The 14,534-nt window shown below is 43.3% G+C and overlaps 2 protein-coding genes and 1 long non-coding RNA gene across 4 annotated transcripts; all 3 read right to left on the reverse strand.

Annotated features, from left to right (window-relative positions):
• Nucleotides 1–300: 300 nt before the first annotated feature.
• LOC123064710 (uncharacterized) lies at nt 301–1,154 on the reverse strand. Its single transcript, XM_044488128.1, has one exon. The coding sequence runs from the start codon at nt 1,122–1,124 to the stop codon at nt 558–560; it is 567 nt and encodes a 188-aa protein (XP_044344063.1). The 5' UTR covers nt 1,125–1,154; the 3' UTR covers nt 301–557.
• Nucleotides 1,155–9,420: 8,266 nt separating this feature from the next.
• LOC123064712 (uncharacterized) lies at nt 9,421–12,595 on the reverse strand. Of its 2 annotated transcripts, XR_006430775.1 has the most exons (4): nt 11,595–12,595; nt 11,294–11,518; nt 10,614–10,767; nt 9,427–10,035 (listed from the first exon to the last, which is right to left on the reverse strand). It is a non-coding gene; the product is annotated as an uncharacterized lncRNA (long non-coding RNA). The 2 variants fall into 2 exon arrangements; XR_006430774.1 differs by having other exon boundaries at nt 9,421–10,035; nt 10,614–11,518.
• Nucleotides 12,596–12,757: 162 nt separating this feature from the next.
• LOC123064713 (uncharacterized) lies at nt 12,758–13,459 on the reverse strand. The gene has a single exon (XM_044488129.1). It carries the CDS (start codon nt 13,445–13,447, stop codon nt 12,881–12,883), a length of 567 nt encoding a protein of 188 aa, XP_044344064.1. The 5' UTR covers nt 13,448–13,459; the 3' UTR covers nt 12,758–12,880.
• Nucleotides 13,460–14,534: the final 1,075 nt, after the last annotated feature.

Below are 14,534 nucleotides of genomic sequence, written 5' to 3' on the forward strand. Positions count from 1 at the left end.
CGAGGAGGGGCACGGTCGCGCGGGAGAAGGACGTCAGGGCGTGGCCGTTGGACTCGCGGCGCGCGCATCTCACCGGCAGAGAATGGTGCCGCCGCATGCCGCGACGACGATGAGCAGCCTGCAGCGCGCTTCGATCCGCTCGGTTGGACCGGTCAAAGACTGGACTGGACCGAGTAAATTCCAGGCCGAAATTTTGTATCCTGACCGGCCAATTTTTTGAGCGGGCCAGGACCGTCCGGTCCGGTCCTGAACGGGCCATGAGCGGGCCAAAAAGCCCGCTTGCTCCATCCAGCCTGAGCGTCAAATAAAACATGTAGTATTCGTTGTTGTTTTAGTCACATAAACATGTAGACTTAGACGTAGATGTAGGTATTGCGGTCGGTCGTTCCGGTCGAGCAACCACCAACCACTTCCCAACACAACAACAATGAAAAAGGGACCAAGCAACGGTGACTTGATTGGCCGGCCACAAATACACCATTGCATAGTTGTTACAGTTTTAGCAGCGGCTTTATCTTATTATTACGGAGGGGAAAAGCGGGTTATTCATCCATTGGTCAGCCGATAAAAAGCTGCACCCATTCGACGACGGCCTTCGCGACGTAGGCCATCATGGAGAACTCAACGTTCTCCTTGGGAAGTGCCCCCTCGCCGGCCAAATTGGTGCACTTAGATGAGACGTACCTAGCATCCAGTAGTACCTCTGGTACACCCCTATATCGCCCAGCAGCAACCGACCGCGCCGCCCACTGCAGCCTTGGGACGGCACCGGTGTAGAGCTCGAGGCACGACCGCATGACCTTCCTGGCCTTGCCGTCCTTGGCGAGGGCGAGCGCATGCTCGAGGCTCGCCTTGGCCACCGTGGCGTTGGACACCGTCAGCCTGGTGGCAATCAGTGCGAGCTCCGGCAAGCCGGGCGCAGAGCGGCAGGAGGGGTCGATGCAGAGTGTGGACACGCAGTCGTTCGGCCCGACGTACCAAGGTCCGAGACTGGTGCAGAGCTGGGGCAGCGGGGAACATGGCGTGGCTCTGGAGCTTGGCCCGCCGTGAACTTCAGTGGTCGTGGAGAGGACGAGGAGGAGGAGAGCGCCGCCGAGCATCAGAGAGGATGTGCCCACGGCCATGGTGGTGGCGTATTGTCTCTCGATCTGTCTCTCCCTCCCGCTGCCCTCCTTGTCTCCTCTTATTAGTTCAACCTTACGGTGGGTGTATCATATATCATAAATAAAAGAAAATAAATTCATCAGCTTTGATCGAATCATTTGAGATATGCTCCACAAATCCATACTAGGAAGCATATATCTCAAACTTTTATATATGCAATCACACTTCATAGTAAGCGAATCACGGAAGATCTCAGGATAGTACGCCGTATCTTAAGCATTAAATGAGTGTTTAGATGCACTACCATTTACCATTTAGATAACATGACTAAACCAGGAAGCAAGAGATACGAACGTTAGGCGAGCAACCACCACCAAGAAACCATGACGAGCTGCAGCCCAACTATCCTCCTCGTCGTCGCACTAGTGCTGGCCGCGAAACGAAAAATTGGGCGGTTCCTGTAAGTACCGGCAACCTGCTAGCCTGTCAACTGGTGACACCCCGTACCGTATATTGACTCTTGTGTTGTATAAAAGATTTTCGTTGTTTATGAAATATTGGTATTTCAATAGCTGGTCCACCACTAGAGTACTACTTTTGTCAATCTAGCAGCCCCGAAGTACTACTTTTTTGTCAGAGAAGGAGGCGCATGCATCAGTCTCTTCTCTCTCCCTTGCAAACAAATCCATACACTTTATTTCATCTTAGAAAATTAAAAACACTCATATCTTTTGAACCATAAGTTCGTATTTGAAATAATATATATATATATTTAAATCCTTGACACCAAGACCTTTAAAACTAGACTGATCTTGGATACATTTCAAACAAATTTAAATTTCAACATTTCACATTTGGTATGTGGACTAACACATTTCAGTTCAGAAAATGTGAAACAAGCCAATAACATATTTCAGAATTGTGAAATAATAACTACATAAATTGAAATTGTAATATACGATTGTAAAACTGATTATTTGAAAATGTGAACAATGTATTTCACTTAATGTGCTTACTAGTTCACAATTCAGAACGAACATTTTACTTTTTACTGGCTTCTTTAAAAAAAACACCTATTTCAATTGCAGATTTCTCAAATAACGTATTTCACTCTTTAGTAATAAATTGTTTCAGATTTTCAAATAATTCGTTTCACAATTATATATTATAATTTCACTTTTTGCGGTTACTAGTTCTCAATTCAGAACCTACATTTCACTTTACACTAGCTTGTTTCACAAAAAAAAATTATTTCAACTGCACATTTCTCACATAAACTATTTCACTATTTTGAAATAAATTGTTTCACACTTTAGAATAATCAGTTTCACAAATGATACATTATAATTCACTTTCTGTGGTTTCTATTTCACAATTCATAAGCTATGTTTTTCTTTTCACCGACTTGTTTCATAAAAGGCACACCCATTTCAGTTGCTCATTTTCTAAATAACATAATTCACTATTTTGAAATTAAACTATTACACCTTTCCAAATAATTAGTTTCACAAGTTGAAATTCCGTTTTCATAAAAAATTTAACTTTTAAAACCAATATTTCACTTCCGTTGTCTTGTTTCACAAAAAACAGATTTTTCAAGTGAAATAGAGTTGTTTCACATACGGAATGTGAAACATTGAAATTTAAACGTGTTTGAAATATATCAAAAATTGTTATTTTCAAATAATCTGTTTCACAATGATATATTATAATTTCACTTTTTGTGGTTACTACTTCACAATTCAGAACCTATGTTTCACATTACACTGGCTTGTTTCACAAAGAAAAACATATATTTCAACTACACATTTCTAAGATAAACTATTTCACTATTTTGAAATGAATTGTTAGACATTTTTGAATAATCAGTTTCGCAATGATACATTATAATTTCACTTTCTATGGTTGCTATTTCACAATTCAGAAGCTACATTTTTCTTTTCACTAGCTTGTCTCATAAAAAGCACATCTATTTCAGTTGCTCATTTTTGAAATAACATATTTCACTCTTTTCAAATTAAACTATTACACATTTTCAAATAATCAATTTCACAAGTTGACATTTCAGTTTCAATTTTTTTTGCACTTTCAAAACTAATATTTCAGTTCGACTGTCTTGTTTCACAAAGAACATATTTTTCAAGTGAAATAGATTTGTTCCACATACGAAATGTGAAACTTACATTTAAACGTGTTTCAAATATATCAAAAATTGGTTGTTTTGACGCAGGAGTTCAAATACATAAATTATTTCACAAATAACCTTATGTTCTAAAAGATATATATGTTTTAAATTGGTCAAGATGAAAAAAATTCCATGGATTTGTTTTGCAAGGGAGAGAGAAAAGACAGATGCATACGTGTGTGAAGAAAGAGAGAGAGAGAGAGAGAGAGAGAGAAAACTGTCACATCTATGCATGCGAGGTAAAGACAAAAGGTGTGGGCTAATAGCTGTATTTGATGTAGTATTCATTTTGTATAACGAAATGGGATGAATAATTGCTCTTCATGGACCGCATCTTAAAGTAGTTGTTCAGTGGTGAGATGGTTGCCGGCACATGCCGGAACCGCGCAAAAAGACTTTGCGGTGCTGGCCGTCCTTGAGGCCGGTGCACCGATGGACATGGTGGTGGATTCATGCAACGCGAGCCGCAAGGTTGTGGACTATAGCTTCTGCGTCTCTGCGCTGCGATCCAATATTATATGCTTGTTCTCGCATAGTATAAAAAAGTGCAATTTCAATGTAAATTGTGTGCAAATTTCGACATTGCTTATTCTAGATTATTTTTCCCTTGAAAACTTCATATTTTGATTTTTTGTTTATATTTATTTTTATTTTTGTTTAATTTCTTTTTTCTTACAGTGCAATACCAATTATATTAATCTATTCCTTCTTGGAAAACTTCTTATTTGCAAAAACTCCACTATTATATCCTTATGCTTTCACATTGTAATAAAACGCAATTTCTTATTAAATTGTGTGTTGGTTTTTTCATGTTTTTATTTTCTTCTTAAAGGGTGATACTAATGCCACTAATTTATTCTTTCTGAGTAAACTTCATTGTTCTGATTTTGAGAAGTAGAGACATCGTGGATCAAATACCAATGCAAATAATTCATTCATTTTTTGTGAAAGTTTTACTGTTGCAAAAATTCCAGTATTACATGTTGATTCTTGCATATTATAACAAAGTGCAATTTCCGTGTAAATTGTGTGCAAATTTTCCATTTTATTGTTTTACTTGTTTTATTTTTTTATTGGTAATATAAAAGACATTCATTCATTCCTTCTTAGGAAACTTCCTTTTGCAAAAAAATCACTCTTATATGTTTACCTTGAATATTTCAGAAAGTGTAACCTCTGTGTAAATTGTATGGAAATTTTTTCATTATTTATTTTATTTTATTATTTTCTATCTTTATAAAGGTTAATAGCTACGCGATATTCCATAGATTTTTTATTGGCACTAGTTTTTTCATTGGACTGGCACGTGGAGGATGGGAGGACCTAGAGTAGGTCCATGTTGTGCGAACAATGATGGAGGATGGGAGGACCTAGAGGAGGGCGGTCTGCTCCTCAACGTGGGCGTGCGGAGGCCGGGTCTAGGGTTTAGGGAGGGGCATGCGGTGGTGTGATGAGGCCGTTGCCACCACAGATAGCATAGAAGCATCCCAGAGGCACGCGACCCCTCACCCATACCCCTAGCCCCGTGCTGATAGCAACTGTTTGTCTATTCATGACCGAAGGCTAAGCCACATGGCCTGCATCAGTGAATTAGAGAGCCTCCAAGTCATTCTTCAGAGCAGCGGCCCGTTTAATGTTGGGCCGACTGGGACGCGAGGCGAAGTGGTGAATAGGCTGTGGGGCACGCGCTGTGGAACAACCGGAAGATCAGCGCCGTTGAATGAGTTGATCGGACAGTTTGCAGCATCTCTAATCGTTGTAGAAGGGCCTAGGTGGCTGTGTTATACTGTTTTTGGTTACACTTTCGCTACTTGTAAGTTGCCTGAATTTTGAATTTGGCCCAGTCGATTTTCTGGCCGTCAAAATTTGCTCTAAGATCCGCGCTGCATTTTTTTTTCTGCCGCATGTTGTTTGTTGTGTTGGGTTCTTTTTTTGACTGGCCCCATATTTGGGTCAGTAGATTGGCTACTGGGCCAAAGCCCATTAATTTGTGCGATCTAGCCCTCCTCTTTCCCTTTGTTTGTTTTAGGGTTTTTTCTTCTTCTCTTTTTATGTGTCTTTGCTTTCGTGTTTTGTTTACCTTGTTAGTTGTTTTTGTATTTTATTTTGTGAGTATCTTTTAGATGTTGGATGAATGCATCACCAATGAGTCGAGCTGCGGGGTTGGATGCAGATGAGGACGAGCAAACTCAAGGCAGGGCATGAAGCGAGAAAACTGATGGGAGCTTCATCTTTCACGGTGGTATCAGCCGGACCACATCCAGCCGCAACAATTTCCCAGTCGGCGGAGAGAATAAGGAAAAGAGAAAGGGGATCGGGCAAGAGCAACATGTGACTGTGTGAAGGTGTTAGTGGGAGTGAAGATGTGGGCGCTTTGCATCTGTGTGAGCCTGTTTGGCTAAAGCCCAAATAATCATACTTACAGAAAAAATAACTTTTTTAGAAACAACACAAAAAGTTTCCTACTTCCTCCGGATAGAAATACAAGAGTGTTTAGATCACTACTAATCAGCTATGAGGCTGTACATTGTACATTCCCTAAAAAAATCCCTCCGTAAAAAATATATAAACATTTTATGGACCATGCAAAGACAAAAAACGTCTTACATTCTGGGAGTATTGTATTGCATATATGTGTGTTTACCCTAATGTTTTTTCATGTTGCAACTTAGTTTGAGCATATCCATGCAAACATATAGTACACGGTCATATGAATAAAAAAATCACTCACTGATGCCAATCATTCATATTTGACTTAAATTCAATGCATGTGGAACCTCTCCACAAAACAGTCAATATTGAGCATGAATGAATTTACAACGGAACTACCGGTGTTGGGCAACATAAGTTGTCATTCTACGACAAGCCGGACCCACACCAGAAACATGATCGTCCAACTACATGTCGGTCCGGATTTGTTGGACGCAAACGTGCCCTTCCATTTTTCTCAAGACATTGAAGGGAATTCCTCTCAATAATCTAAAAATACCAGTAAACTTCTTCTGACCTATCATTGTTAGGTCCTAGCCAACGAGCATGCGCAGACCACTTTGCTAGTTGAATAAAAGGAACGACAGCGAGGAGTTGTCCCGGGAAGGCGCCTTAATTATTGGATCTAATAGGATGATTAAAAGGAAAACAAGGAAGTGGGCCGTGATTGTCTCTTGCCCCTGTTCCTCTCGATAATCACGGGTGTGACAGCGTGTTCTTTCTTCTTCTGTTCTCTTCTACTTGATGATGCACGCGACACGAGTATTCTTCTCTGTTCGACTGAATAAAAGAAACAAATCGAGGAGGGGCGCGGTCGCGCAGGAGAAGGACGTCAGGGCGTGGCTGTTGGACTTGCGGCGCGCGCATCTCACCGGCAGAGAATGGTGCCGCCGCTTGCCGCAACGACGATGAGCAGCCTGCAGCGCGGTGCGATCCGCTCGGTTGGACCGGTCAAAGACTGAACCGGACCGAGTAAATTCCAGGCCGAAATTTTGTATCCCGACCGGCCGGCCATTTTTTCGAGCGGGCCAGGACCGTCCGGTCCGGTCCTGAGCGGGCCACGAGCGGGACAAAAAGCCCGCTTGCTCCGTCCAGCATGAGCGTCAAATAAAACATGTATTCGTATTTGTTGTTGTTTGTGTCGCTAGCCGCGAGCAGTCTTAAAGAGCCTGCGCCTCACGTACGTGCTTGAGATCAGTAAACACGTAGACATAGACGTAGACGTAGACGTAGATGTAGGCATTGTGGTCGGTCTTTACGGTGAAGCAACCACCCAACACTGTCTATCTAGTAGTACACTAGTAGAATGCCCGTGCGTTGCCACGGGCTTTTGAAATATTTTGGTAAAGTGTATGTTAAATTTCAGACGTACAGAAAATATAGCATGTGCACAATCAGATAATAATTGAAGTCCTATTCACTTGCAACAAATGATTAAGAAGGAAGAATTTGATGATGTATACATATAGAGCTATTATCTAACTAAAATTCTGTTACAAATTAAAATCTGCTTGATGCATTTAAGAAATTCCCGCACACTATCAAGAATGTTGTCGTTTAAGTCTATTGGCACGATATTTGAGCAAGTATAATAAAAACTTCTTTCTCAACTCATATCCATCTTGTAGAAGCAAGCTATGCAATTAGCATGAATATTTCACATCGACGGTCTTAAAATGTGTAACGGAGAATACTCACCGTGGAAACCAGACGAACCAATTATTTACCGTCCCACCAGAGCATAAAAAAAAGCCAGACACATCCATGCAATTTCCTAAATTAGTATTATCTTGAATATAGTGATAACAAAAATAAATGCAAGTAGCAATTCTTCTGTGTTTTGCGTCACCTACTATACATCCTTATCCTCCCTAGACAATGGCACCGCACAGTTCATCTCACTCTCTCAGCTCGAGCATGCTCCAGGCCCCGCCGCTTCCCTTCCATCAACAACGTCGCTGCATCCTCCTCTCCACTCCACGAAGTCGGTTGTCCCCTCCTCTCCCCACAATCTCTCCTCCATGCCGCGCACCGAGCCCGTTCTCCCATCCCTAGGCCAGCATCTTCCTCTAACCGTCACGGTGGCTCGATTTGTTCGATCCTGTGGTGGGCGGTGGCGAAGCTTAGCGCGACGACGAAGCCTTGCTCTGGCGCTACCAAGAAACCCTCGCTCGCCGCCCGTCTTCCTTCATTCGCCAGCACCACCTAACGTCGTCATGGCCGGCGGTGGCGACCACCCGGGCGCCAACAAGAGGAATCGCGAGGTGGCGGGTTTGCCTAAGCGGTCCAAGCGGAAGAAGCCCTACGAAGACCCCGCGGTGCGCGGCAGCGGCGGCGCCAAAGGGAAGCAAAGCCCGTCACCGCCGAGGACAATCGGGTCACAACCAAGGTATGGACATCGTTAGAGCATGTGTGTTGATTTAGAGTATGGGCTTCTTGAGTTTGAGCTGAAACCGGAATGTCCTTGACTTTCTATGGCAGGTAATGCTGGAGTCGAGGAAGCCCTTGAGAAAGTAATTTTTACTTTCATCATATTTCCAGTAGTATCAATTCCTGTATGTGATCCACAATTTTAGTAGTATTTAGTGCCTCACATTGGATATTCAGTAGTATTTTCTTTCTCACTTATTTGAAGTGTGCTTTTGCGATTTAACAAGTTTCAGGTTAGGAGGCATATTATCTGATTATGAAGCTTGGTGTCAGTGATTATGGATGCCTTTTAAGTGATGTCTATATATGTAATATATTTTAGAGTTTAAATAGGATCATACTGTGTGAATTCTATTCTTTAACCTATACAAACATTCTCCCAATGCACAGTAACTTCAGATGGTTTTATGCTTCCAAGTGATTAATCATCAACTGAACTAACATGTCTTTTATCCTCGAGTTCTTTGTTTGTATTCTCTCCATTATTGATGACACAAAACTTGTTACTAAGGCTAGCCGGAATCAATCATTTGTTTGAAGCAAGCGTTATGCTGACATTACAATCAATTTGAAGAGACAATGCTTATAGCTTTCTTTTATTTGTAGGTTGTATTGGCAAGAGCTGACAGAGGAGTTAAAGGAACACATATTTGACAAGGTAAAAGGAATTTCAAGCTTATGATGTGCTTATTTTTATTTGTTAGTTATATGCACATGAGACTATTTATGATGGAGCTCCAAGGAATCAGAGAAAGCGAGCTTATCATGCCGCTCTGACATGTGTTGCAACAAGATTTACACTAATTGTCAATTTTTCATCACTAAACTTTCTTTTGACTGTCTTTGGTTCTCATCGACGAGGGTGTTCTCCGAAACAACCTTTTGTGTCTACAGGAAGGCATTAGATAGAATACTTTATCAAATGACAACAATGAATTGCTTTTCTAACATGCGTCCTTAATTTTCTAACCAGCCTGGCCGACTTCCTAATCCACCTCCTAATCTGCCGTAGGAGAGGTATCGCATGTTCGCCATTATGTTTCACATGTACTTGGGGTCTAACTTGAGATAAAGTTGATTTTGCATGGTATGTGTGTGCATCAATCACATGTGGCCTTCAAAGAAGATATACGATGGAAACAAAAATCAAGTGCCAAAACATGTGTTGAAGTTACAAAATTCTTAGGTCGGATACATTTAAAATACGCAAAACAAGATTTTTTTTCACAAAACAAAGCTAACAATAGTAAAATAGAAATATTAAAATTTTAAGTAACAGACATCTGAGGCACCGCAACAGCAACATATAAAAAACTCTTACCTCTGAATCCGCCTGAATATATGCAGAAAGTGGTTCACCGGCATGGAAAATTACATCAACAAAAAGCCCTACACAATCAGTATGTGCTTTCCTTTCCTCTATAAGTTTCTTTGTCATTCCATTTGAACCCTTTGCTGCATCTCAAGAAAAAAGAAAGCCTCAATATGTGTCTATGGATAATGTCAAACCTATCTTCTCTACAACCATTTATATTGGAGGAACAGCCTTCATGGATCTACTCTTGAGAAGCCAATAGTACACCTGCAGAGTGGATAAGTTTTCCATCCTCGGTGTAATTGCAGAGCCATTCAAGTAGATTACTTGTTTTTCCTGCAAGCAGTCTAGTTGTACCCGAGAAGATCTTCTGTTTTATCTTGAAATGCCCCATCAACAATATCAGTAGGATTCTTCGCAATTTATGAAAATATTTCTAGATAGTTTCCACCTTGCATGAACTTAATTTAGGTTTCCACCTGATATGGATCTATTTGACAGACTGCAACATCTGGAAAAATTAATAAAACAGCAGTGCCAGAAGGTTAAAAGAAAGTACGTACCCAAAGCACGAAAAATTCTTTCGTACGTCAGTGTCTGTCAGCAGCTCTATACTACTTGTTTCTTTTTTTTTTACTTTTTTAGATTAGAAGAGCATCTGTACTTGTTTCTTCATAAATTAGACCTAGAAAAGGGAGCAATATCACACCATGCAGAGGAAACCAAATTTTCCTACTTGATAAACAATCAATTTATGTTCGAAACAAGGTAAGATAAATGTCAACACACATCTAGATGGGGAGAGTGTCAAGGAGCAGCGTCTGCTTCTGCTTGAGAAGCGAAGCTGCATGCTTATGCATTATCTCAAACTCAGTCGCATCGATGAGGAAGACCGGGTCAGAGGCATCAGCGACGAGGATTAGTACGTCGGGGCCAGGGACCAGCACCACGATAACAACAAACGGATCGATCGAACAATTAGAGCAAAGATTCAGATTAGGAATCATTGTACTGTAAAAACAAACTGGATCAAACAATCAAGAGATTCGAGCAAAAATTCGGATTAGGAAACATGGGAGAATTCATCACCTTGCTCTGCTGCATTTGTTTGAGGTTGTCGTTGGCGCTCTGCGCATTCTCCGGCCATCTACAGGGTGAGTGATAATGTTGACTTGTTTGAGAAGTTGCCAGAAAGACAGTAAAACTTTTCGAGCAAGCCTTCCTTTCTTAGTTCACCTGTCGGCTGTCAAAAAGGAAGCTTGGAATGTTTGACGTCCAGATAAACTGTAAAGCTTTCATTAAACCATGGATATAACAACAAATAATTTAGGACAATACCGAAACTGTAAATCTTTCATTAAACTATGGACGTACCTAGCATTATCAGCAATGATAGACATGTACGTGCTACTAATAATTATTCAAACTCATATGTATCTAACAATTACAGTAGTTCACAAAGAATTTAAATGTAAAAAATAGGTAGCTAATTGGTATGATGAAAACTATTCAGTTCTATATTGTCTAAAGGTCCACGTATGTATCAATCAGATATGTCTCACAATTGTTTGTGTTCTACTTATGGTTGAGGCGATGCATTTAGCCAAAAAATCCTAGTGCCAAAACTGCCAAATTCTTTGAAGACACACATCACGTAAACTGAATTTTGCATCATGGCTACATACACGCATACAAATATGTTCACATCACCTGCATCTGCAACGGTTCATACATGGGAGGACAAGTACCGAGCAGCATGGTATTTTCACCTTCGGGCAACGAGGAACCACAACCATAGCTGATCAGTCTGATCTTGTGCTGGCCTCGTGGACGCGCGATTTCCGTCCCCTGCAGACACACCATGGGGCTGGTTGGGGGGAGCGTCGCCCGCAGCGCTCTCAAGAAGGCCACCGACTGCAGGCAGTGCCACTCCCCCACCTCCGGGCCACCTGCAGCTGCTGACGCCTCTGTCGTCTTCTAAGTTCAGGCGGCTTCTGTTCAAGAAAGAGTTCAGTAGTGTGGTGATCATGAATTGTTTAGCAAAAGAAAAATAAGTGCATGGTGATTTACCAGATAGCGCGAGAGCAAGCACACAACACACACGTTCAACAGCACACCACGCACAGCGGCAAGGGCACACCACGCCCACATGCGAAAATCAGCAAGCAAGCACACATGCGAGTGGCTACAAAAATATCCACGGCGGCCTCTCCTCATGCCCCTTCTGTCTCGCTCCATCTCCCTTCCATCCAACGTCGTCTTGCCTTCCAGTTGTCATTCTCGTCTTACTCTGGACCGAGACCACCTCGTCTATCCCCGATCAGCATCCGTCCTCTCGTCTCCTCTCTCCAATCCCTGCTGCCGCCTTCCTTCCTTGCAGATCGGGGCAGGGCAGAGCAAGGCATTGATCCGCCATCGACCTCCAGCCAGAGGAGATAAGAGAGGCAGGTGGATGAAGAAGAGCATGGACGTTGGACATCTGCGCTACAAGGGGTCTCCTCTTCCTCCTTTTGATCCCTTTGGATCGCCCATCTCAGGAGTGGCTGGGAGACATGGCGTGCTGATGGGCTCCTCCTCCTTGTCGACCTACCACCGGCGACCGTCCACACGCTAGAAGGATGGTGCAGCGCCCTCGACCTTGGCCGATGTACAGGCCATCGATGGAGCAAGATCTGCAGGGGAGCGCCGATGCGTGGGAAGGCCATGGCCATCATGGCGCTGGTTGTGATTTGCAGGGGTGCGGCCGTGCCTGGAGGAAGATGTGTGGCAGCCATGAGTCATGGAGTTCGGCGGCGACGGCGTCTTCCGGAGTTCGGCGGCAGGGACTGAAACCGCCCTGCCCTGGAGAGGAGGCGGCGACGGCATCTCCCGGAGTTCGGCGGCTGCGGGGTTCAAACCGCCCTGCCTTGCAGAGGCGGCGGCGGCGGCGGCTCCCTCTCGGACGGCGGCGGCGGCGGCGGCTCCCCCTCGGACGGCGGCGGCGGCGGCAACGATAGATGGGGGGATCGAGAGGACGGCGGCGGCGACGGGAGGGGATCGAGAGGAACCGCGTTTCTCCTGCGGGGTGGTTATTTTTGGGATGCGTGCGTGGGGTGGGCTGAGGTGGGGTGGGGTAGGGAGGTGACGAAAAAAACAGCGAAAAAAAGAATGAAAAAAATCCGTTTTTGATAGGACGAAAATTGACCGGCGTAGACTACCAACTGCTCCATTAGGAGTAGAGAATTCACGCAAGATAACGAAAAGGTACGGTGACTTGATTAGCCGGCCACAAATACAACATTGCATAGTTGTTACAGCTTTGACAGCGTCTTTATCTTATTATTACCGAGGGGAATAGTGGGTTATTCATCCATTGGTCAGCCGAAAAGCTGCACCCATTCGACGACGGCCTTCGCGACGTAGCCCATCATGAAGAACTCGCCGTTCTCCTTGGGAAGTGCCACCTTGCCGGCCAAATCGGTGCACTCAGATGAGACATGTTTAGATGCATCCTCTAGCACCTCCGGTACACCGCTATATCGCCCAGCAGCAACCGACCGCGCCGCCCACTGCAACTTTGGGACGGCGCCTGTGTAGAGCTGGAGGCACGACTGCATGACCTTCCTAGCCTTGCCATCCTTGGCGTGGGCGAGCGCATGCTCGATGCTGGCCTTGGCCACCGTGGCGTTGTACACCGTTAGCCTGGTGGCGATCACTGCGAGCTCCGGCAAGTCAGGCGCAGAGCGGCAGGAGGGGTCGACGCAGAGTGTGGACACGCAGACGTTCGGCGCTACGTACCAAGGTCCGAGGCTGGTGCAGAGCTGGGCCAGCGTGGAACATGGCGCGGCTCTGGAGCTTGGCCCGCCGTGGATTTCGGTGGCCGAGGAGAGGACGAGGAGGAGGAGAGCGCCGACGAGCATCAGAGAGGATGTGCCAACGGCCATGGTGGTGGCTTATTGTCTCTCGATCTGTCTCTCCCTCCTGCTGCCCTCCTTGTCTCTTCTTATTAGTTCAACCTTACTGTGGGTGTATCATATCATAAATAAAAGAAAATAAATTCATCAGCTTCGATTGAATCATTTGAGATACGCTCCACAAATCCATACTATGAAGCATATATCTCAAACTTTTATATATGCAATCATACTTCATAGTAAGCTAATCGCAGAAGATCTCAGGATAATACGCCGTATCTTAAGCATTAAATGAGTGTTTAGATGCACCATTTACCATTTAGATAACATGACTAAACCAGGAAGCAACAGATACGAACGTTAGGCGAGCAACCACCACAAAGAAACCATGACGAGCCGCAGCCCAATCATCCTCCTCGTCGTCGCACTAGTGCTGGCCACGAAACGGAAAATTGGGCGGTTCCTGTAGGTACCGGCAACCTGCTAGCCTATCAACTGGTGACACCATGTACCGTTTATTGACTCTTGTGTTGTATAAAAGATTTTCGTTGTTTATGAAATATTGGCATTTCAATAGCTGATCCACCATCAGAGTACTACTTTTGTCAATCTAGCAGCCCCGAAGTACTACTTTTTGTTAGAGAAGGAGGCGCATGCATCAGTCTCTTCTCTCTCCCTTGCAAACAAATCCATAGACTTTATTTCATCTTAGAAAATTAAAAACACTCATATCTTTTGAACCATAAGTTCGTATTTAAATTATATATATATTTAAATTCTTGACGCCAAGACCTTTAAACCTACACTGTTCTTGGATACATTTCAAACAAATTTAAATTTCAACATTTCACATTTGGTATGTGGACTAACACATTTCAGTTCAGAAAATGTGAAACAAGCCAATAACATATTTCAGAATTGTGAAATAATAACTACATAAATTGAAATTGTCGTATATGATGTAAAACTGATTATTTGAAAATATGAACAAAAAAACATATATTTCAACTGCACATTTCTCACATAAACTATTTGACTATTTTGAAACAAATTGTTTCACATTTTAGAATAATCAGTTTCACAAATGATACATTATAATTCACTTTCTGTGGTTTTT

Source organism: Triticum aestivum, chromosome 3B, assembly GCF_018294505.1.
Source record: "Triticum aestivum cultivar Chinese Spring chromosome 3B, IWGSC CS RefSeq v2.1, whole genome shotgun sequence".
NCBI classification, from domain to species: domain Eukaryota; kingdom Viridiplantae; phylum Streptophyta; class Magnoliopsida; order Poales; family Poaceae; genus Triticum; species Triticum aestivum.